The sequence below is a fragment of the Poromitra crassiceps genome (assembly GCF_964638095.1).
Source record: "Poromitra crassiceps genome assembly, chromosome: 4".
Lineage (NCBI taxonomy): Eukaryota > Metazoa > Chordata > Actinopteri > Beryciformes > Melamphaidae > Poromitra > Poromitra crassiceps.
The window spans coordinates 4,676,963-4,701,776 of record NC_139626.1 but is presented as its reverse complement, the minus strand read 5'-3'; the positions used below and the strand labels follow the sequence as shown (position 1 = coordinate 4,701,776).

Genomic DNA, 24,814 nt, shown 5'->3' with positions numbered 1-24,814 from the left:
ACCATCTATGCTCTGTCATAAAGGAACATTACACCATCTATGCTCTGTCATAAAGGAACATGACACCATCTATGCTCTGTCATAAAGGAACATGACACCATCTATGCTCTGTCATAAAGGAACATTACACCATCTATGCTCTGTCATAAAGGAACGTTACACCATCTATGCTCTGTCATAAAGGAACGTTACACCATCTATGCTCTGTCATAAAGGAACATTACACCATCTATGCTCTGTCATAAAGGAACATTACACCATCTATGCTCTGTCATAAAGGAACATTACACCATCTATCCTCTGTCATAAAGGAACATTACACCATCTATGCTCTGTCATAAAGGAACATTACACCATCTATGCTCTGTCATAAAGGAACATGACACCATCTATGCTGTAATGTTCCTTTATGACAGAGCATAGATGGTGTAACGTTCCTTTATGACAGAGCATAGATGGTGTAATGTTCCTTTATGACAGAGCATAGATGGTGTAATGTTCCTTTATGACAGAGCATAGACGGTGGTACTGACTGATCTTTCTGTCTGTTCAGGCCATCAGAAGAAGCTCATGTTAGCAGTGAAGAGACTCTGTGACCTGCAGCGCGCTCGCGTCCATGCGGACAGGACTGGAGGCGGGACCGTGCGACGGAAGCCACCTCCCACCCTGGAGCTGATGGCCATTGAGCACACTCTGACGCACGGCCACGACCGCTCCGATGACTGCTGCCCCTCCCCTCACACCGCGAGGGCCATGCTCTCCTTCCAGAGCAGCGAGTTGAGTGCCGAGCTGCAGAGCGCCATGGGCCGGGCAGCGGGAGAAGTCGGGGACGTGTTCGCCATCGGAAGCGCGGCCTCGGCCATGTCCGCCATGTCGGTCAGTCAGGAGAGCATTGGCGTGCGCTCCCGGGGCTCAGGGAATTCTGGGAATTCTGGAAATTCTCACTCAGGATATCCCCAGGATCACCAAGCCATGCCGGCGATCGCTAGGATTTCCAGCCGGTCGGAGGAGAGCCTGGGGAACGGAGGGACAGGGGGAGGCAGTCCAGGAGGGAGGAGCAGACAGAGACCCACCGATATCTGGGAGCACCAGAGTGCCAGTCGCTCCGCCACGCCCAACAAACTGACCTTCACCCCTCTCACCCCTCCTCTAACCCCCAGCAAGATGCCCCGCTTCGGGGTCCCCTGCAAGTCCAAACCCTGCCCCTCCCCAAGCCGGCTCTACCAGCCGCACACCCACCCTTTCTCCTCCCCTCCCTCTCTGTCTCCACAGGCTTCGCCCACCCAGAGAGCCTTCAGCTACTTCCAGGCCCAGGTGGGAGGCGGCTCAGACGGGGCTCCGCGAGCGCTGTCCAAGCCCCTCCCGGGCCCGCGGCCTGGGCAGGGCCCGGACTCCGACGACCGCCAGAGATTTGACCAGAAGAAGCACGCCCAAAGCCTGACGCGCTCTGGCCAGAGCCGCTACGCTCTCTCCGACGGAGAGCCGGACGACGACGACCTGGCCGGTGCCTCCGCCTCTCCTGTAGCCACACCCCCCTCCTATGCCACCCTGTCGCGGCGGCCGGGATGCGGACACGCTGACGCCGGCGGGGCCCAGCGCCACATCAACCGCAGCCACTCGTTTGCCGTGCGCCCTCGACAGAAAGGCCCGCCCCCGCCGCCACCCAGGAGAATGAGCTCGGTGACCGGCCAATCGGGAGGTGAGAAAGCGGCGGAGGTGGAGGTGGAGGGCGGGGTGGAGACGGGGAGCACGGGCAGCGTGAGGAGCATCGCGGCCAGGCTGGAAGGCAGCGCCCAGAGCCCATCCAAGAGGATCGACGTACCACCGACCTTTACACCGGCTTCACCTGTTCTCAGCCCTGTTTGCTCCCCCTATCCGCACAGGCCTTCTCACATCATCTCACACTCCTCCAAACCTGTCCCTGCCCTGGGCCCGGGTGGCCCGAGGAGGGCGGGACATGAGAGAACAGAGGTAGGGCTTGACAGACTACAAAGACCTGGATGTACAGAGGCAGCAGCTGACGAGAAAGAGCGAGGTAGGAGTTGTCAGGTTTCAGAAACCGCCACTGCATCTCCGAAGAATCGCTCGAGCGGCAACCTCCCTTTCGCTGAAGAAGGCAACCTCACCATCAAACAGCAGCCCCAGATCGGAGTCCTCAGCCAGCCGGACGCCGAGCTCAAGGCCCGGGCTCCTCCGGGAGGGCCGCCCCCGGCCCCGAACACCCCGGAGCTCCCGGAGTTCAACCTGAAAGAGTCGGACACGGTCAAAAGGCGGCACAAACCCAAAGACAAAGATGCGCAGATGCCCAAGGAGGAAGCACTCTCACGCGCACTTTCACAGACCAACAGCCTCTATGCACACCCCAACGCCAATCCCCTGATAGACGAGGAATCTCATAGACCGGGGAATGTTTTCCAGAGAATGGGCTCCATGGGGAAGGGTCCCAAGCCTCCTGTGTCCACCAAACCTTCCAGTCCTCTCAAGTCGCCCCTCACCAGCAAGAAAACACTGGCCTCAATACCTAAACACCCCAGCGCCCAGGCACCTAAGCACCCCAGCGCCCAGGCACCTAAACACCCCAGCGCCCAGGCACAGCCAGCCATTCCCAAACTAACCAGTTTACAGATTCACACAGTCTTGCCGAAACTGAGCAGCAGCATTCAGACACAAGTGTGCACACCCAGTCCCAAACCAATTAAGCACCTGCAGACAATGACGCCCTGTCACCTACAGGGGGCGCCACCAAGTCTACAGAAACCTGTGATGTCTGCGTCAAGACTGCCTCAGCGCAGCACAGCCTCTGCATCCACAGCAGGTAACACCCAGTAAACATACGCCATTCAAAACTCTTCTCAAACTCTGCATCCACAGCAGGTAACACCCAGCAAACATACGCCATTCAAAACTCTTCTCAAACTCTGCATCCACAGCAGGTAACACCCAGCAAACATACGCCATTCAAAACTCTTCTCAAACTCTGCATCCACAGCAGGTAACACCCAGCAAACATACGCCATTCAAAACTCTTCTCAAACTCTGCATCTACAGCAGGTAACACCCAGCAAACATACGCCATTCAAACCTCTTCTCAAACTCTGCATCTACAGCAGGTAACACCCAGCAAACATACGCCATTCAAACCTCTTCTCAAACTCTGCATCCACAGCAGGTAACACCCAGCAAACATACGCCATTCAAAACTCTTCTCAAACTCTGCATCTACAGCAGGTAACACCCAGCAAACATACGCCATTCAAACCTCTTCTCAAACTCTGCATCCACAGCAGGTAACACCCAGCAAACATACGCCATTCAAACCTCTTCTCAAACTCTGCATCCACAGCAGGTAACACCCAGCAAACATACGCCATTCAAACCTCTTCTCAAACTCTGCATCCACAGCAGGTAACACCCAGCAAACATACGCCATTCAAACCTCTTCTCAAACTCTGCATCCACAGCAGGTAACACCCAGCAAACATACGCCATTCAAACCTCTTCTCAAACTCTACATTTCTTATGCTACAATAGTAGTTCCAAATATTTTTCCACAGAAATTGGAAATTGACTTAAGTTGCCACCCATAAATAATAGTTCTATATCACACACTGTGCAGTGATACTCAACTTTCGGCGATGGATACTCAACTTGCGGCGATGGAATTGCAAAAAATAATAATAATAATAATAAAATTACCGTGCACCTGAACGCAACATGCAAGATACCCGCTGAATAAGTGTCCAAATGTTCATGTCATTCTGGCCAATACTCCACTTCTGTTATAGCATTTCAGTCTGGAATATGGAATATCTTTCAATAATCTATGATTTCGCTGCTAAATTGTCAAATACCGCCGTCCGCTTGCTACCCAGGCACTTATGTATGTACTTAACCTAACTAACTTAACCTAACTAACTATCCGGTGTGCACAACATTGTCAGACTAAACTCCGGCTGACACCCCAAAAACCTACAATCCGCTACAGAAAAATGTATATTGTTTGTTTATTAACTGGCCCCTGGCCTTCTATCATTTCACGAAAGTGGCCCTCGGACAAAGCAAGTAGAGTATCACTGCTCTATTGGATGTGTTTTTTGGTCTTTTAGCATAGACGTTCCTCAAAGTACTGTGTATATGTCATACATTTGAATATATATACATATATATATACATTTGAATGTATATGTAGCCACAGTTGAACTATTACAGCACATAAAATGTGCAAAGAGCGATTCATGTTTTCATAGCCCCCAAGAGTCTGTTAGCAGTGGCCCCTTTCAAAGCATTTCAAAAGTCCGAGAATACACTATGTTGATTCTTTCAGTGTGACCAATTGAAAAGAGTATTACTATCTATATATCTATATATATAATATCTATATTGATGTCCTTGTTTCTATCTACACTCCGCAAGCAGGACCTGTTGTTCTCGGCTGACTTTCCCACAGCCTGTAAAGCAATGCTACAATCTATTTCAATGACATTTTGTTACATTCTGCATAGACTCACTGTAGTATTCATGCCTCCTCTCAGTCCTCTGTTTTTCTAGATCCTGTACAGCCTTGAGTATATAACTGCTAACTCAACCTGCCACCCCCCCCTTCCCGCACACACACACACACACACACACACACACACACACACACACACACACACACACACACACACACACACACACACACACACACACACACACACACACATCAAACAGCACCAGCCATTATTAGGAACTTTTATACAAACATAATGTACACACACACACGCCTACACTCCACACCAGCCAGCTTGTACAAAATACTACAACACTTCTGCTACTACTATTTGCACTACTATGTTATTTGTTTTTTTATTACAGTCTTTGTTCTTGATCTGTGCCTTGTTAATATCCCCTCAGCTTAACTTATAATTATTTAAATTCTTAGTATTTCTTGTTGTTGTTTTTTATGTGCATTTGCCTTTGAAACGCCTTGTCAACCCTCTGTATGTACATATAGCAGAACTTGATAACAACATTTTGTTTGACTTTAAAAGGACAGCAATCAAAGATTATGTTCTCTTGTCTGTCCCTCCCTCTCTCACTCCTATTCCTCGCAGCTCGTCCCTCAGGGGCGGGGCTGAACGTCAACGCGGTCCAAAGTGTTGCTCTGGCCACTCCGTCCTCCCCTGCCTCTACACCCCCGGGCTGGGCACCTTCCTCCCCTGCCTCTACACCCCTGAGCTGGGCACCGTCCTCCCCTGCCTCTGTGCCCCTGGGCTGGGCACCGTCCTCCCCTGCCTCTGTGCCCCTGGGCTGGGCACCGTCCTCCCCTGCCTCTGTGCCCCCAGGCTGGGCACGGTCCTCCCCTGCCTCTACATCCCCAGGCTGGGCACTGTCCTCCCCTGCCTCTACACCCCCGGGCTGGGCACCATCCTCCCCTGCCTCGGTACCCCTGAGCTGGGCAGGGCGAGGCCAGGGCCGGGCAGGGGGAGCCCCCGGGGAGGCCCAGGCTGAGAGGAGGCTGGAGGAGACCACCACTTCCCTGGAGGCCGCTCTCAAAGTGGTGGAGAACAAACTGGCACAGGACAACAGCATGGATGGGTAAGGACAGCATATTCTCTCTCAAGTGCACATCTCTATTTTAGCATCTTTTCATATTGTACATACAATGGCAGCAATCTTCAGTTGCTGCTCCCGGCCAAAGGCCTCTCAGCTGCCAGACAGCTGCTGTCCCAAAGAACCAAAGAACCAGTCCCTTCATTTATACATCACTTTTTTTGTTTTAAAAATGTTGAAAGTCATATTTTATTTTCCTTTGCTGTTTACTGCTGCAATAAGCAAATGTAATCAAAGGAATCTTCTGTCCTATTCTATTCTATTCAAAGTTTCATCTAAGAGAATTTGCCAATGGCTTGCAGTATTCGTCATTTTTCAGCATCACAGTTAGGAGCAGAACACCTGTACATAATAATTGTTTATTGTGGATCCCCATTAGTCTCTACACCAAAGGTAAGACTACTCTTCCTGGAGTCCAAACACGTCAAATACAAACATAAAAGTCCAAAAGCATTGGAGTAAAAACAACACAACAAAAAATAAATAAAAACAAACAAAAAACAAGTGAGTCAAGGCTCACTCAATATTCATGTCAATTAAATATTAACAGTATCAACTCTTCTCATAAACAAAAAGAAATGTATCGGTCTTCCTGATGTTACGAACGCGTGAGATTGCTAGATGGTGTGATAGTTAGAAATATTACACAATTGGCTCGCAATCTCTTAGCGGACGTGTATTTTAGTGTGATCAGAAATGATATCAGCTATGTAGTCATACAGCTAATTCCCTCACCAGCAATACGCAAGCAAGGAAGAAGAAAGAAGCAAGAAATAGGCATTTGGTTTCCTTATATTATGAATGAAAGATTGCCTACCAGATGGTCCGAAACAACGATATGGCGTGTGGATGGCCTCCCGTCAGACCTCTGGGCCAGCACCGGCGTTGTGTCACTCCGAACACGGCCAGTCCGCTCGGCCTGGAACTGTTCAGAGTGAGGAGGGTGGTTGAATGGAGAAGGTCCTCCTTCGGGTCTCCGTCGGCCTTCTGCACAACGCTCCCTGAAGTCCTCAGAACTCTCCAATGACTACGGCAGTTGGTCTCCGAGTAACTGGCTGGGCATAGTGAAGCGCCCACTCCCATCTATCGGAGCTCTCCTGCTCAATGTCAAGTTGTTACCTGGAAGTAACCAGTGTAGCCTGGCTCTCCCCTTTCACCTCACCTCACCTCACCTCACCTCACAGGTGTTCTGCAGCTTCTGCTGGTCTCACAAGTATATGCCACCAGTAGCATCTGCTTGTCCTTGGCTAGACGCCATCTTTATTGTCTCTGTAATGCACAGCACCTGCGCCACTCTCCAGGGCATGACATCATCTTCTTGAAGTCCCAAGGAGAGTTAAAGGGACAAATACATAATCCTCAATACATTCCATACAGCCGCCACTCATAATATATATGAAACCAAATGCCCTCACCAATAGGAAAGTAAAGAAAGTGAAGAGGAAGTAAAAGAAAGGGGACGTACGTAACACTGAGTAATTGCACCAGCAAAAACACTTATCCTGACCTTATTTTTGCCATACTCATAAGAAACCATCATATTATAATTGAAATACTTGATTACAATATATAATACATAATACATACCGTAATACAAATTCCTTCCATGTTGCACAATTAACAAATAGTAAATCAAAGACCAAAATCTATCTTATCACGTTGAGTGCCAAGGACGAGATATCTCGGCTTACATAATCCAACCGTTGAGTGCCAAGGACGAGATATCTCGGCTTACATAAACATTTTTTTTTTTTGACGGTGGGACATCAATCAACCCTTTTTACGTCTTCTATAGCAATATTGGAGGAAGAGAATGTGTATAATCTATTTTACCGACCACTAAGTGGCGACAGTTCTCTCCAGACAGAGAGAAAGCCGAGCAAAAAACAGCCACGGGTCCGCGGGAGAAAGCCATTCTAATTTTCAAGGAAATAGCTGGGCGAAAACTCTTTCGATTTCACACACACACACACACACACACACGCGCGCGCGCACACACACACACTCGAGTACCTTTGCGCATAAATAAGACCAGAATCGCAAAAGCTTCTTCAAAGCTCTCAGCCGACACCTCAAGAAACGAACGAGCCCGTTTTACAGTAATCCAGACTGCCCGAGAGCGCCAGCAGGAGCCAGCAGCAGCAGCACAGACGGAGGGAGGAGTTTGGAGACACACACACACACACACACACACACACACACACACACACACACACACACACACACACACACACACACACAATACAGTATACAGACTTGCCCAAGGGCACCCATAATCACAGGCACGTGAGGTGGTTCTAAAAATCCATTTATCTCAAAACTCTCTGAAAATCTCTGAAACCATGCTGTACTCAACGGCTAATATCTACATAACTACTAACTCTACAAACTAACTCTTTTAGACAGAGAAAGCACACATTCTATTAGTTCTTTTTAGATGATTGGTGTTCACGAAGTCTTAACAGAAAAGAATCCTCGGCTCTTGTAAAATGAGCCAGAATCCTCAAAAAAAAAACTGGCACAACCTACCTACAGCATTGAAAAAAGGGCTGGCAGTCAATGTGTTATTATTCATAACTGCAATTTTTAACTTTTTTTTAAACATAATAATGGCCATGGTTCCAACATTGTCATCTGTCCTCCCAGCAGCAGCAGCAGCAGCACAGTGAAGGCCACGAGGAACATCCTGGATGACATCGGCAACATGTTCGATGACCTGGCCGACCAGCTGGACGCCATGTTGGAGTAACTTTGATATTGGTGAAGAAAGAGAGACAGTGGAGTTATCAGGGCTCAGGGAGGACTTGGGGAGCCTCCCACCTCCAAAGAGGGGGCTCTTGAGGATGTCCTGCCCACGTCTCTGGAGATACCGTCCCGACTCTTCAACACGAGCACTTGGCCTTGGGACACACACCTGGGAATGTTATTGGAGCGACAACAGGCGGGAGGAGAGCTGCATTGCGCCTGTGCAAGACCGGCTTCCAGATGTGTGTGTGTGTGCGTGTGTGTGTGAGAGACAGAGAGAGAGAAAGAGAAAGAGAGATAAGCATAGTACCACTAAAAGGGAATAAGGGTCCATTTTATTTGTAACCTGTAAATGTAGAGACAAGACTGTTGGCACTGTGTACCTCCATGTTCAGGTGTAGTCAAATATCTCTCAAACTACTGTACATTGAGTTATGGCTATATTTGTACTACTTATGTCTGTTTTTACAAATTCCTAGTTCCTTCCTATTGACTGAGATAGTTATATTGTATATTAGCATTGCTCTGATATATATATATATATATATATATATATATATATATATAATGTGTTTTTTATTAATACAATTATTATATATATAGTCTATAACACAGGGGAAATATTAATAAAATACACTGTTTATTGTATTACATTACAAGCATTATTCCATATGGATAGTGTGTGTGTGTGTGTGTGTGTGTGTGTGTGTGTGTGTGTGTGTGTGTGTGTGTGCGTGTGTGTGTGTGTGCGTGTGTGTGTGTGTGTGTGTGTGTGTGTGTGTGTGTGTGTTTTCATGTGCGTGTTTTGCTTTTTTACCAAAGTCAATCTTTTATGAGAAATCCATTCTTTAAATAACTATTGTCAGGTCAGTTATTGCAGAAGGTTTTTACCGCTCGCCTCAGGGTGCTATGAAGTAAAGTAAACTTTAAGTGTGCCAATGGGTGACCTCCCCTTTCCCCCAATAATGGGAAATGGCATGCTATATTGATTGATTATTCCAATTTGAGAAATTGAAAAGAGTATTCCTATATCTATTGATGTCCTTGTTTCGATCTACACTCCCCAAGCAGGACCTGTTGTTCTGGACTGACTCTCCAGTCATGCAATGCTACAATCTATTTCAATGACGTTTTGTTACATTCTGCATAGACTCATGTTTGTTTGCTGTACTCTCCTCTCAGTCCTCTGTTTGCACCTTATCGTGAACTCAACAAAGATGTAAAGCTTTGATCATTAATTCATCCCATTCCACTCACTCAGGTAATGCCATAGACTTGATGCTTATTGTACCGTTCTGTTTTGTTTTGTTTTTCAGAGGTTTTACTTCTGAATAGGGCTGCAACAAATTATTATTTTCATCATTGTTGATTATTTTCTCGATTCAATGACTAAGTTGTTTGGTCTATAAAATGTCAGAAAATGGTGAAAATATCTATCAGTGTTTCTCAAGCCCAAGATGGCGTCCTCAAATGTCTTGTTTTGTCCACAACCCAAATATATTCAGTTTACTGTCGGGAGTAAAGAAACCAGAAGATATTTAGCCTAGGTAAACCCAGCCCCCACGTGATCTGCTCTCATTGTTCCCAGTCACTAGTGACTGAGAGCAGGTCACGTGGGGGATGGGTTTACCCAGGCTAGAAAATATTCACATTTAAGAAGCTGGAATCAGAGAATTTAGATTTTTTTTGTCTTAAAAATTGCTCAAACCAATTTATCGGTTTTCAAAATAGTTGCCGATTAATTTAATAGTTGACAACTAATCGATTAATCATTGCAGCTCTACTTCTGAACCAGAAAGGCCATTATCTGCAGCACAATAACATCCATATTATTTATTTATCCTTATGAGGCATTTTGACATCAAAAGTGACATTTTAGCACTACTGATTCCTCTGTTCTGTTTTGATGCATGCCCATTCCTTTCATTAATGATTGACATGCCCATTCTGTATCATCCTGCAAATCATTAAAAGGAGAATTGATACCAAGTACCGTAGTATTGTTGGTCTTCTGAGACTGGAAAGACGAGAAAGTTGTGACGTTGTTGCTGGATATTACAAAACAGACTCTCCACACATTAACTTAATTTGATCCAAATGTTATATTCCTCATCAATACACTACAACACAAAGCCAACGACCGTACACCTTAGGTTTCCATAGAAATCCAGATGACGATCGGATTAACCGGTGCAACTTTGCGTCCGTCAACAACACGATCAAAACAAGGATTTACACTTTTTCTCGTGAGTCAAAATAAAATGTTCTCTCAAATCATTTACTGTATGTACAAATGAAAATCTCTGGTACAGTGCTGAAGCAGGAAGTGACGTTCCACTTTGCCTCTCTATTAGCATCATAATTGATTGATTTAAGTGACCCAGTGAATGAAGATGGATTATGAATGAGATTAATACTGAGAATAGCAGAACAGATAAGCGGAAGGAGAAACTAGGTATGCCTGTGGCCTGTGTTGCAGAGCCCTGCCAGGTGGAGTCCTCCCGAGTGGGCATCAGTGCAGTGCTGGCTCAGGGAGAACCAGGTGATACGTGCAACAGTGTTAACAATGCTTTTATTGTGATATTGATATATGACAAATCCACCACTCATCATCCATTTAAAATTTCAAGTAAAGAGACAAATGTTCACTTGACAGTCACATCATAACAAGAACAGTGGATGATAATGGGTAGACATTCATCTTATGGAAATTACCAAGTGCTAAGATGGTAACTTGTATGTCATATTCAATGGTTAAAAGGAATACACCAAAATCTTACACTTGATGAAAAGTGTTTTAACAAAAAGTTTCAAATTGTCAGCAATTGTCCACATTTAGGACAAGTCATAAAATAAACAACATTAGGGGTCGCTGTGGCGTACAGCAGAAACACACGCCAGTAATATGTATATACTAGAGTGAACATTTTAGACTTCAGTAAAATATTTCATTATACACACCTAAACAAATATTACGTTTGAGTAACATTACGGCAGTGGAGGGTTCACCCTCTCACACACACTCAATAAATTAAATACACATTTTGACTACTTACAGGAAACTACCCATACAGGTATACACTACAGTAACATTAACATAACAGCAGCCAACCAGGGCTTCACATTGAAATAAATAACACAATTCTCTCAGGTTCAAAACAATTAACAAATGTTACATTCAGAAATGAGGTCTATAGTTTAGAAAGAGGGGAAGAAAGAACACTGCTCTCTGAAAGATCCTGGCATGCAGTATCATCCAATTATGGCAGTTGAAGGTATTACTGATCGATAATAGATTTGAACTCTAACAGAAAATATGCCTTCTAGTGTACAGCCAGTATGGATTTCTCATTGACTTGATATAGTAATGGGTGGGGTGATCACAGTTTGTCCTATTGCCTAAACATTGTTTGTGGGGAAACCCAGGCCGGAATACAGGGGTAGAACATGTTTCAATGATATCAGAACAGAAATGTGGACAGTAGAAGTGTAAAAGGATGAAGAAATAGTACCTTGCTATTGCACTCAAACTTAATTACCAGGTACTGTGCAATTATTTAATTTCTAGGCAAATGAAAGGAGAAAAAGTAGCAAAATTGGACAGAGTTATTTGAAAATAAAACTCAATTAGTTGAAATGAAAGGCCACACAGCTCGTGTCCCGATCTGTGCAGGTTTCTTTCAACACCGAGTACCATGGTGCCAACAATTACAAGTTATGAATATAGGATAAGAATTTAACCCAGTTTAACGATGATGGGTCCAGAACACCTTCAAAACTATTGAGTGGATTTTCTTCCGATTTGATAAGGGAAAGCCTCTGCCCTAAATTCTATGGATCCAATGCAAACAATATAACTACAAGGCAAGTTTAATCATTATTACTAATAAAGAAAAGGCAAAAAATGAAAAGAGAAGCCAAATGGCCCCAAAATGAATAAAGTTTCAGTAACTGAAATGGGCACAAATTCAAATACAGAGCAGACTCAAATCTACCATTATAATCATATAATCAATCATATGGCATTCAATCAATATAAGTAAACCTATAATATGGATATTGCATTTCAAATCAAGGGCAGTAGATATAAGCCAGCAGGCTGAAGTGAGATGCAGTTCATTGGGTTTTCTTATAACTCTGTGGGGAATTGGGGGGTGTCAACTTGGATTGAATCTCCCATTGAACTTTGACAAATAATTACAATATGAACAAAAAAAAATTCATGTCCAGCTGTCCTCAAACCTAAACTCGCATCTGGGCTGAAATATCAATATGATGATGATGAAAAAAATACAATTATTTGAACATCTCACAACAATCAAGTCTCTCCAATCATAAAGTTGGCAGTAATACAAAAACAGTCTAAGTGCCTGGAAAAAATATTGCCAGGTATAGTATCTACATTAAACTGCTCACAACAAGGTCTGTGGATTATCTTGAGTAACCGGGTAATGATTTCTGCAAAGAAACATTGCTGTTGAGTTTTTCAAATGCTTTTTTTCCTCAGGGTTTTGAGTCAGTCAGCCTTACGAGTGATGTCACTTGAGCAATTGTTATGTCATCAGTGAGTGATGTCATCAGTGATGTCACTCGAGCATTCTGAGGGTTGTCAGTCAGCCTTCCTTCTCAACAGGCCACATGGTGGATGGCAGGCTTAGTCAACAGGATGGATAGATTTATTTATTGAATGATTTTCGCGGGCAAACTAAAAAGATGCCTGTTCACCTCCCTTATAACTACTTCTGGACAAAGATGAAGGGACTAAACTAGGTTTGTAAACCCTGACGATCAGGTCATCCTCAGAGATCCAGCTATAGAATTATTGAAGTTTAAAGGATGTGTTGAACTAAGCAATAGTTGAGGGCAACATACTGTAGAGGGGGCATTTGACCAACAACTCCTCAAAAAATTACCAATCTCCATCCCTGCTAAAGGTAATATTGCACACTGCCGTAAAACCTTGCCCATGTATTTGGGGGACAGATGCATTGACCAGGCTTTTTTGTTTTTGCTTAAAGTGAAATGTTTTATGGTCACACACAATTTTCTGGAAGACTGGTTGGCTTGGTTCAAGCCTTAAAACTCGTTATATAAGGATTTTAATTAACTAGGCATCTTCACCCTGCAGCTCGCTGAGCAGGCCCTGCAGCTTGCATACGCAGCCCGACCACTGTGCGGGCTCTCTTGCTCTTATGACATCACTGATGACCACTGCGCATCGCAGCCTCGCCTGCTGCTGCTCTATGACATCACTGATGGCAATTAGGGCAATCACCTAATTAAAAAATCCGGCTCCGGGGCGTCCGGTTAGTGTAGCGGTAAAATCCCTGCCTACCAACACAGGGGTTGCACGTTCGCATCCTCGTGTTATCTCCGGCTTGGCCGGGCGTCCATAAAGGCACAATTATCTGGTGTCTGCGGGAGGGAAGCTGGTTTGAGGGTATTTGTCCTGGTCGCTGCACTAGCGCCTCCTCTGGTCGGTCGGGGCGCCTGTTCAGAGGGAAGGGAAGTGGTTGGAATAGCGTGATCCTCCCACGTGCTGCGTCCTACCGGTGAAGCTCCAGCTGTCAGGTGAAAAGAAGCGACTGGCTACTGCTCATGTCTCGGAGGAAGCATGGTGCTAGTCTATGGCTCTCCCCAGATCGGCAGAGGGTGCAGCAGCGACCGGGGCAGCAGGGGGAATAATTGGCGAAGTACAATTGGGGAGAAAATGGGATACATTTGGAAAAAATAAAAAATAAAAATCCGGCTCCGTCAGGTCACCCGCAACAGCCCAGGAATGAAAGCCATCGTCTCCGTCCGGTTCCTCCTCGATTCTACTCCTATCACTTATATAGCCTCAGACTGATAGACTGATGACATCATCACCGATGACATCACTACTGACATCATCACTGAACTACAGCATCAGCCTTAGAGCAATTAATCACCAAAATGTGCCCTTACAGTACTGTAACTACAGTAATGTTAAAACTAGACGGTAAGAAAACAATCAAACAAGCCAGCTTGTCAGCCTCCTTCACTTGGCCCTGTGCCAAGAGAGCCAATACTTTCTTTGTGTTTCACCCTCCCTGTGCCCCTCACTTCTCCATGTTTCCTTGCAGGAGAGAAAATGTCCCTCCGTCTGTCATGTGCTTTTGATGACAGCAGAAAAAGGGAGTAGTTGATAACATGTGATCTTAACATGTGATCTACTTTGAATCACAAACTAATATTTGTGAATTGCTCTTGGACAATGTGACAGTGGAAATTTAAGAGATTCTGGTTCACTAAACTTAACCGATGATGTCACAGCGGCCATTTTGCAGTCTTCTGACTAATCTTTCGGTTTAATTAATTTCGAGATACAAAGTGGCACTGACACATGTGAAAGCAAACACATACAGTACATACAGTACACACAGTACATACAGTACACAGTACATACAGTACACATCCACATCATGTGAATTCCCATTCATTAGTAATCAGGGAAAATATTCTTGTGACTCTGATCATATCAATAAAAAGATGTGATCAGTGGAGCCCCACTGAAACCAGCGACCGTCCTACATGGCTATCACTGGTCTGGTAGGAGGCTGGGCGGGACCTCCTCTGACCAATGTGCTGCCACCTAACCAATCAGAGAATCTGACTGGGTGAACTCCTGTCCATCATTCAGCCAACCAGATGGGCCGAATGTCCGTTGCTTAAACCGACAAATGGGGCCTGGGGCTGTACCCTGTCCACCACTTTAACAACCAGCGGGAGGCAGGATTAGACTCCTTCAGGAGTCGGAGAGGAGCGCTTCCCAGAATTTGCGAAATGGTCTCTCTCTGAAACGGCCGGTCTCTCTCTGAAACGCCCGGTCTCTCTCTGAAAAGGCGGAGGGGAATCCTCCAAGTTTAGAAGTGGTCGATATCGAGTCTCGCTTCTCTCTGGGTTTCATTTGTGGACCTTCCAGTTCCTGAGAAGGTGAAGTTTCCAGGTCGACGGGTTGAGAGAGGTGGGGGGGTGGTGGTGGTCGGGGTGGAGCTGCCCCCCGGAGGACGCCAGGAGGATCCTTCCTGCCCCCGCCCTGCCCTCTGCCACCCACGCCTTCAGACCCGCAGACAGATACCCTGCAGAGAAGAGGACCATTTATTTGTTTGTATAACCACAGAGTGAGCGTGTGTGTGTGTGTGTGTGTGCGTGTGAGGGAAGGGGTATGGTTAGTGAGATAGGTGGGCAGACGGAGGTATCAGACCAATGAAATAATAATAATAATAAAATAATAAAATTAAATAAAAACAGCACATTGTAACATCACAGCCAAGATGAATGGTTGAATGATCGATCGTCGACACGCTTCACAACAAACCAGCTGGCACAGTTGGTATTGAGAAATGCAACACCTCATGTCCTTACTTGTATTAGGTTTGTTTACTTCAACTCATGCACATGCTATGTCAAAATTCAGTCACACACTAATATACCCTGTCACCCCAATGACTTGTCCCACTAATATACCCTGTCACCCCAATGACTTGTCCCACTAATATACCCCGTCACCCCAATGACTTGTCCCACTAATATACCCCGTCACCCCAATGACTTGTCCCACTAATATACCCCGTCACCCCAATGACCTGTCCGTCCATAATCTCCCCAGATGTTAGCCAGCTGACAGTACCTCTGTTGCCTCTCCATGCACACACAGCAGGCAGTGTGAGAGGTTCACTCCTGGATCTCAGTGAGAGCCACGCAGCACGCGGCTCTCTCATCCTTACTGTGGGCGGGCCCGTCATGGCACAGCGTCACCGACTGGCTGGCCCCGCCCCCGCTTGCAACGCCGCGGCTGCGACTGGTCAGCTTCTTCAGCTCGCTGGCGAATGAGATGCCTTTCCTCTTGTCCTCCCGCCCCACCTGGAAGGAGACATACTCGCGTGTGACTGAGACGCATAAATGCTAAGCGGAAAGATGCGTGTCAGTTTTTAAAGACCTTTATTCAACCAGGCAGGTCAGTTAACAGCACATGGTCAGTTAACAGCACATGGTCAGTTAACAGCACATGGTGATCTACAAAGACGGCAGGGCAAAAGGCCTCTTGAGGGATGGATACAAAAAAATAACGTATAAAAATTAATAATGATAAAAATATATAATTGATTGATTTTTGTATCCATCTTTTATCAGTAAAGACGGATAAAAAAGAATAAATAAAATAAATATTTTGACAGACATAATGGACATTGCAGCAATATGGCAACTGACGCATGATTCAACAGACAAAACTAAAAACTATAGAGCATAAAAACAAAGACAGGGAAAGGGAGCAAACAAAAGGAGCCATGCTAAATGTACAGACATTGGTAGCAGCAAAAAGCAGTTAAAAGTACATAAAAGCCATTATATAGTGTTAAATACATAATGTGTTAAAATACTATGCTGCACACAACAGGGTTATTGAGATGTAAATGTACAGCATGTGTTTGGAAGAAAATGTCCATGTTCTTGCAAGCAGATACAAACATGCAACTGTCCAACTGCGTTATTACGCCAATTGTAAGTCAGTTAAGTCAACATTGCAATTACAGCGATGAAGGCAGAAAAAACAGACAAATGCACACAAGCAACGATGCGATGTGAGTGAAAGGAAATCAACAGTTGATTGTCTTTAGGGAGAAGAGTCTCTAGCATCATTGTTGCAAAGCACAGCTGCTGTGGTGAGAGCTACCTGCTCCTTGAGTTTAAGGATGAACTTTCCCGCCCCCCTCCAGCGGCTCTGGGCTTGATAGACACACTCATGATCCAATAGGACGCGCTGAAGGGGTTTGGTAGCGGAGGACTTCTTAGAGCCAGCCTCCTTGGTCACCTCCTCCATTAGGACGTAGTCACTGGGGTTGGGGTTACACAGGATGCTGTAGGAATACTTGGCTTTGGACAGAGTCTGAGAAAGAAAGACAGAGATTATGTCCAGCAGATATCGTGATATTGATTTCAACCGTATCGCCCAGCCCCGGTATTTGTTCTGCTCTCTCTCCTCCCTCCCCCCGTTCTCCCCCTCCCCTCTCTGCCCCCTCCCGCCTAATTCTCCCCCCTCCCTTTCAATTGTTCAATACTGTTTATTGATAGTGCTTAGCTAGACATCATTATTCTCTGTAAAGCCGTCTGAGACATGCTTGTGAATTAGTGCTATACTAGGCTGACTGCATTGAAGCAGGCTGCTGGTAGAAGCTGTGCCATTGGCCGAATCTTTCAGTCGGCAAGCGGAGGCAAATCCTGTTCCGCTCCCTGCAAGCTCTGCCATTGGCTCCGACCGGCTCCGACTGACCGGCTGCGACCATTTATGGATTTCCTTTCCGCTCCGTGCGTGGTACTTTTGGTGGATGGTTTTAAAGGTAACAGAGCCTTTTTCCCCGTTAGCCCATAGTGCAGGTCAGGGATGTAACGATAACCGGTTTTAATGATAACCATGATAAAATTCCTTACGATAACCGTACCGTTTCAAATTTTCATTATCATTAAAACCGTGGTACCGTGATTACAGTGCTTTGAAAAACATGATAAATACTGCCCATCATCCACCAAAGTTGGCAACCGTCTCCCAGATGCAAACGTGCAGCCTTGGAGAAATGATTTCAGTGAGTGTATCAATCCTTTTTGGGTCTGAGTTTTCAATATAAAACGTAAAAATGATTTCAGTGAGTCTCTCAGTACTTTTTGAACATTTTCATCAATTTTTTTATGAATACCGTGATAATACAATAACCGTAATAATTTTGGTCACGATAATCGTGATGTGACATTTTCATACCGTTAGTGCAGGTATGACCAGCCAGACTTGTCCCGGTGCAGGGAGATAGTTTGGCAAGTGAGACTAGGGCTATACAAATCAACTCGAGTTGAATACGACTGGAAACACGTCTCTAGTCTATGATCAGCTGGCTGTGGTCTCCTCACCTGCTGGATGATGTCTTGAGCGGTGCTGTATCGCGGGGCTTTGATCACAGTGTGAGGCTGTTCTGGAGAAACGTCGTGGACCTGGACAAAGAACATGTCCTCCTCTCCTCCTTCTCTACCTCCCACAGTCACCTCCTCCTCTCCCTCCAACACCGGGTTCTTCTCATTAGAGCTCTGCCATAACAACATGTCAAATCATCACAGGAAGAATGTGGAGCGACAAATTAATCATCAGGAATAATTCAATTCAATTCAGTTTTATTTATAGTGTAAAATCACCATGAGACATGGTCCCCAAACACTTTACAGTTAAAGAAGACATCATAAAACAGTTACAATAATACATGATACAGTGCATGATCAGGTTGAAAAGAAGTAAGTAAAAGCAGACAGTATGAGAGCTACAGTAACAATAAGTTAAAATTAAGGGGAAGGGTGTTAAAACACGGGTAATAAATCAATCACAATGAGAGAAATACTAGTAAAATAAAATAAAGTGCACTATCAAATAATATCATATACTGTACTTGTGAGAATAAATATGTTTTAAGTCTGGTTTTGAAAATAATCGATGGAGCCAGCCTCCCTAACTGATCGGGGAAGCTGGTTCCAGAGATATGGAGCACGATAGGAGAATGCCCTACTTCCTGCTGATTTTTTCTTAATATTTGTGACGGTAAGATAATGACCATCCTGTGAACGGAGGGGGCGGGGCGTGTGGGAGTATATGGGATGATCAGCTCAGATAGGCATGAGGGTGCAAGCTTGTGTAGAGCTTTATAAGTAAGTAGAAGCACCTTAAAGTCTGATCTGGCCTGAATGGGGAGCCAATGGAGACTGATTAAGACCGGGGTTATATGATCGAACTTCCGAGTTCTAGATAGTATTCTAGCATTCTAGGAATACAGGATTTCTTTTCAGTGATAATTTAGGATAGCGCCGTCCGCCTATGATTGTGATATCAAAAAAGATAAGGTAATGATGTTAAACGGACCATGATGCTGCTGTGATATTGTCCAACAAGCCTTTTATTTGTCATGTTTTCAGTGATGGCAAAGCATAGTCCTATAAACGATCATATTCCTACTCCGATGTGGACTGACAGTGTCTGAGAGTTTATAGTGATCTTCTTGTCTTTTGTAGTATGGCTATACTAATTCTATAGTGAAGTAGACAATCCCCTACTACCCCTAGGTTCCCCCCACCCCACCCCCGGGATTGTGTGTCATACAGTAGCTGCGCTCCGCTACCTAATTCAATAGCGCACACACACACACACACACACACACACACACACACACACACACACACACACACCAAGTTTGGAATGCAATTGTAATATTGACTAAGTGCAAAATGTGATGCATAAAAATATGACATCTCACACCTTTCACTTCACTGCCTTTGCTAGTGTTCTCATCTTGTTTTTCTCTTTTAAAATTTATATTATTATTATTGCTTATTGTTGTTTCTCTATTTTCACATTTATATTATTATTGCTCTGTGTGGTTTTGCTATCTTATGCTATGTATCATACTCACCACGTGTTGCTTTTGCTATATTTATGTCCTGTGGAGCCTCCTGGCCTAAGAATTTCACACGAGTGTACAATGGGAGTGACAATAAACATCTTGAATCATTTCTAGCAACAGAGAATTATGCTAGAATAAATTGCATAACAGTGAGGACATGTTTATGTTCTGCAACTATGTCAACCACATGCCTAAGATAGTATGTTTACCTATGGAAGACTAATTTACTTGTAATAATAAAAAGACCACAAGGGGAAGCCATGGTCTGCTTAATGGTCCACAAATGCATAAAGTATTTTTGACTTGACAATAGGAATAAGGCTATAAGTTATAAATGAATAAGAAATAAAATTAGACTGACAACATTTTTTACAGATAAATTGTTAAAATAAAAAAATAGACCCTTTTCACTGGGGCCATTTTGCGTAGAAAAGGCAGGGTAAACACAGGTGCAAGCAAAACACTAATGAGGGTTGTTACAAAATGGCCCCAGTGGAAAGGGGCTTCTATCTATCTATATCTATACTAAGAATGAGAAGTGTGTGTGTGAGTGAGTGAGGGAGCACAATCTCGGCCGTTTTATGTATGATCGGACTGAAACTTTCAGGGGGTGTAAAGAGCACCCGAGCGGGTGACCTGATGGAGCCGGATTTTTTAATTAGGTGATTGACCTAATTATTACCTAATGATGTGATGTCATCAGTGATGTCAGTGATGATGTAATCCTTCCTGGCTGAGCCTAATAAGTTCAGTGATGATGTAATCAGTGATGATGTCATGTTCCAGACCAGGGAGGGCCTAACTCACAGGGTGGTCCCCACGAATTTGTCCGGCCACAGCTATGCCGTTTTACGTGTGATCGGGCTGAAACTTTCAGGGGGTGTAAAGAGCACCCGTGCGGGTGACCTGACAGAGCCGGATTTTTTAATTAGGGCAGATTAATTGCCCTAATTGCCCTAAGGCTGATACACATACTCACTCACTCACTCACTCACTCACTCACTCACACATACACGAGAGAGACTGAGGGAGAGGGAGTGAGGGGAGAGAGAGAGGGAGGAGAGGGACAGAGACTGAGGGAGAGGGAGAGAAATTGTGCACGCGCCAATAGGGCAGGCGAGGCCACGCAGCAGCCGAGCTGTGGGCGAGGCCGCGCAGCGGGTGAGCTGCGTATGCAAACTGTAGGGCCAGCTCAGCGAGCTGCAGGGCGGGCGAGCCTAGGAATCGAGCGGGCGTAGCGCTCGAGATGCCTAGTTAGCCATAAGCCCCATGCCTCTCTCTCCTCTTTCATTGTGAGGCAGGTTCTTGCTACTGTGGAGAGCAGAAGTACGTCTCTCTACCATGAAAAACAAATCAGTGCTTTCTGTGTACCTCCTCTCTCATTTTGAGGCAGATCCTTGCCACATATCCCTCCTCGGTGTGCCAGCTTTCGACCAGCCTGATCACCTCCTCCTCGGGCGCTAGGTGGCGCTGCTGAGCACAGCGCTTCACTTCACTGCGCTCCTTTGACAGCGGGAGCTTCTCCTCGCACAAGAAGTACTCTGACGGATTTCCGGTAGACGCTACAATCTAGGAGAGGGAGAGAGAAGAAAAGGTGTATTTCCTTCCCCCAACTGGTCAGGCTGCGATTGCATCATTCAAACGTGATAAAATGTGATTTCAAACGCTGCATTTATACTACAAATACCCAGATGTGATTTTGTGCCTATATCTGTTTTTTTTTAACCTTCTGCTTAGATCTACTTTTAAAAATGAGCCGTATCTGATACCTGTGTGTTTACACTTGCTTAACACTTGAAACAACATGCATGCGTACACGAGGGTTTGGTTAAGTACTGTAGGCTATGCAAGCAAGTCAGCACCGCAGGTCAGTCACTATCAACTCCATTATTGAGTAGCACAGACTGTGGAGCAAGTCCCTACGGAATAAAAATATTCTAGAGCTATTATAGGTGAACCAAAGGAGAAAACAACAAATACGCTTCCTATAAATTCACTCTGGGGCACCACTGACTCACCAAGTCCAGAAATATTAAATATCAAACCACAAATGTTTGCTATTTATCAAATAAACAGGCTGCATCTGAGCAGTTGAATTCTAAAATGACAAAGCCAAAGTAAATGAGTTGCACTGAAGATGTGTCATTTGAACACAGTTGGAGTTCTGTGTTTGGGTACAGAATCATCTGTGCTTTGGGAGATGACTGGTGGAGAGTTCTCAGTTTCAGCCCGAGTTCGACGGGACCGACCCAGCCCAATGTTGGAATTTCCGGGCCCGTTGAGAACTCTAGACTGGTGAATTTCAGGGGCCATTTTGAACAAAATTGGACTCATGGTGTTTTGAATGAAGCCTTCATATGATCGGGGAACGGGAGACGCACGAGGACGGATGGCATTTTCAATCACATGCGACTCACAACGATAAGCAGTAGCCCATCTGTCCGCTTAGATGACAGTCACATTGGCAGATATCTGATTTATATGTGATTTATTTCCACATATGATTGAGGCTTGAATGTGATCTGAGAATATCCGATTCCATGTGCGTTTTTCATGCGTACATGTCCATAATACATATCTGATCTGTGCCACATGTGAGCAAACAAATTGTAATTGGGTGACTTGTACCAGACAGTGTAAATGCGGCCTAAGTTACTAACCGTGTCCAGTAGCTGCTTGGCGGTGGTCTGCTCCGTAACACAGACCACAGTAAAGGGTTCAGGTCCAGGAGCTCCATGCACCGTCACCCGGTGCTGCTGGGAGGATCGCGTCTCCTCTGGACTGAACAGCTGCGTAGAGAGCAGGACGGCTTAGAGGACATGGCTTCTTATACAGGAATATTTTCTCTTTTAATTGACATTATACAGAGGAGACTGATAGAACATTCAGGAGAGGGCGAAGTGAGCTGCATTCAAATTGATGCCACCAGGGAGTTTGTTAAAATTTTAAAAGGGAGAGAGAGAGAGAGGGAGAGAGAGAGAGAGAGAGAGAGAGAGAGAGAGAGAGAGTTCTTTCTACACATCATTAAATCTAAATCTAAAATATTCAAAGTATTAAGAAAACCAGTGCTGTAAATGAGACCTGGAAATCAGGAGAGGGGGGGGTAGGAGTACAGACAACAAAACTAACCCCAACCCAGGACTTGTGCTGGATGCATCTTACCATGGATGAGGGAATAGCACCCCCTGTAGGACCCTCCTCTGCCCTACAGCTGTAGATAAATAAGCTGGACACCTCTAGTGACTCGTTATGTTGCGTCCTCAACTGGAGATGCCTGTAACCTGAAACGCACACACATGCACAAATGTATTTAGAGTCTCCACTGCTTTTTACATGTTACGTGTTTCGTATAGTTTTAATTTATTTATATACGGTATATATATATATTTATTTTATTTATTTATTTATATATACACACACACACACACACACACACACACACACACACACACACACACACACACACACACACACACATTTTCTAATAATATATCAAACTGAATATCTGAATAATCAAGAACACAATTAGTTATTTTTATTTACTTTTTCTCTCTTTTTTAATAGCGCCATTTTTTCTGCTACCAGAAAACAGGGCATAGGACTGTGGAGAGAATTGGATAAAGTTGAACCCTATTTGCACTTCAAAAAGAAAAAGTATCAACTATTTGTTGCAATCCTGACACATACTTTAAGAGCCGTGTGTCAAGTTGGTTTCTACCTGGTTGAAACCTTCACTGGGCGCTTTGCGAGTTGTGCTTGTAGACGCCCACAGGAACAGTCTCCTACCTGGCTTGAGGGCCTTCAGAGGCAGCGTCCTCTGAGCGGTGGTCTGAGAGCTGTTGTTCTCCACCACGGCGATGCGCAGGAAGCACATGTCTTCAAAGTGCACGCTGAATTGAAAGTGCTCGCTCCACATGGGGTTGAGGGTGTTGCGGTGGATGGGTTTGGTGCGGAAGTGGCAGCTGTCGACGGGCATGCCCAGAACGTCCACCTCGATGCAAGGGCTGCCGACGCTGCTGCCCGGACAAACGTTCTGACCGGACACGATCTGGGAGAGCAGAGATGTGGCATTAGCACTGATCGCGTGATGTACAACACTTGCAGTCAGTAGGGGTGGGAATCGCTGAGTAGCTCACGATACGATATCGTCACGATACTTGGCCCCCGATAACGATATTATCACGATACAGCGATACTGCGATAATCGATATATTGGAAGACGATACATCACGATACCTGTGTAACTGAAGAGAAAAAAATACCCCTAAAAGGCAAGAAGCAGGTATTATGTATTTATTAGCAGAATTGACATGAACTCTCTCAGAGTTCACTCACTCACTCATACCATTTTCGATACCACGGAGGAAAAGTTACACATTAAGTCTTTTTATTATTATTATTAAAACAAGAAAACCTATATAACCTACCTACCTATATAATTTCTAAAAGATATTAATGATCAAACATTTCCATTCATGTAGCCTACAGTATTTATGTTTTTGTTTCAACTACAAACATAAATAAACGTCAACTTGAAACTATGTTTCAACTACCACACACAGCATAATATTTTAGCCTGTTTATTAAAAAAAAAAAAAAAAAAAAAAAAAAAATTAATAAACATATCGATACTTGGTGCCAGTGTATCGATAACGTATCGCAAGTGGAAATATCGCGATACCGTGAGTATCGATATTTTGTCCCACCCCTAGCAGTCAGATTCTTCTTACATGGTCGTCTGCCTCTGAAATAGGGCTGGCTTTCAGTCCGCTTGATCTACTCAAAGAGCAACCAAGCTAAGCAACTGTGAAGCCACTCTGACCTGCCAGTGGAGACTCTATTTCACCTTCTCTCTTTCATTCTCTCTCTCCCACACACGCACACATGTGCGCACACACACACACACACACACACACACACACACACACACACACACACACACACACACACACACACACACACGCGCACGCTTTATGAGTGTTTGTTAGAACATCCTTCTGTTTATACAACTGAATTTACAAGAG

General features: G+C 44.8%; 2 protein-coding genes across 2 annotated transcripts in view; one reads left to right on the top strand and one right to left on the bottom strand.

Moving 5' to 3' along the window:
- LOC310774998 (caskin-2-like) overlaps positions 1–8,341 on the top strand; it is a gene marked incomplete at both ends in the record, with an annotated part of 69,504 nt that extends 61,163 nt beyond the window's left edge. Inside the window, 3 exons of the mRNA XM_083635076.1 lie at positions 554–2,815; positions 5,094–5,577; positions 8,239–8,341. Coding sequence (XP_083491202.1) covers positions 554–2,815; positions 5,094–5,577; positions 8,239–8,341 — 2,849 coding nt within the window. The remainder of the gene's footprint in view (positions 1–553; positions 2,816–5,093; positions 5,578–8,238) is intronic.
- A 6,920-nt stretch (positions 8,342–15,261) lies between these two features.
- Positions 15,262–24,814, bottom strand: part of plce1 (phospholipase C, epsilon 1) — a gene marked incomplete at both ends in the record, with an annotated part of 180,365 nt that continues 170,812 nt past the window's right edge. Inside the window, 8 exons of the mRNA XM_083635075.1 lie at positions 15,262–15,437; positions 16,086–16,221; positions 17,033–17,245; positions 18,259–18,432; positions 21,162–21,359; positions 22,451–22,579; positions 22,953–23,071; positions 23,577–23,838. Of these exons, the coding sequence (XP_083491201.1) occupies positions 15,262–15,437; positions 16,086–16,221; positions 17,033–17,245; positions 18,259–18,432; positions 21,162–21,359; positions 22,451–22,579; positions 22,953–23,071; positions 23,577–23,838 (1,407 nt within the window). The remainder of the gene's footprint in view (positions 15,438–16,085; positions 16,222–17,032; positions 17,246–18,258; positions 18,433–21,161; positions 21,360–22,450; positions 22,580–22,952; positions 23,072–23,576; positions 23,839–24,814) is intronic.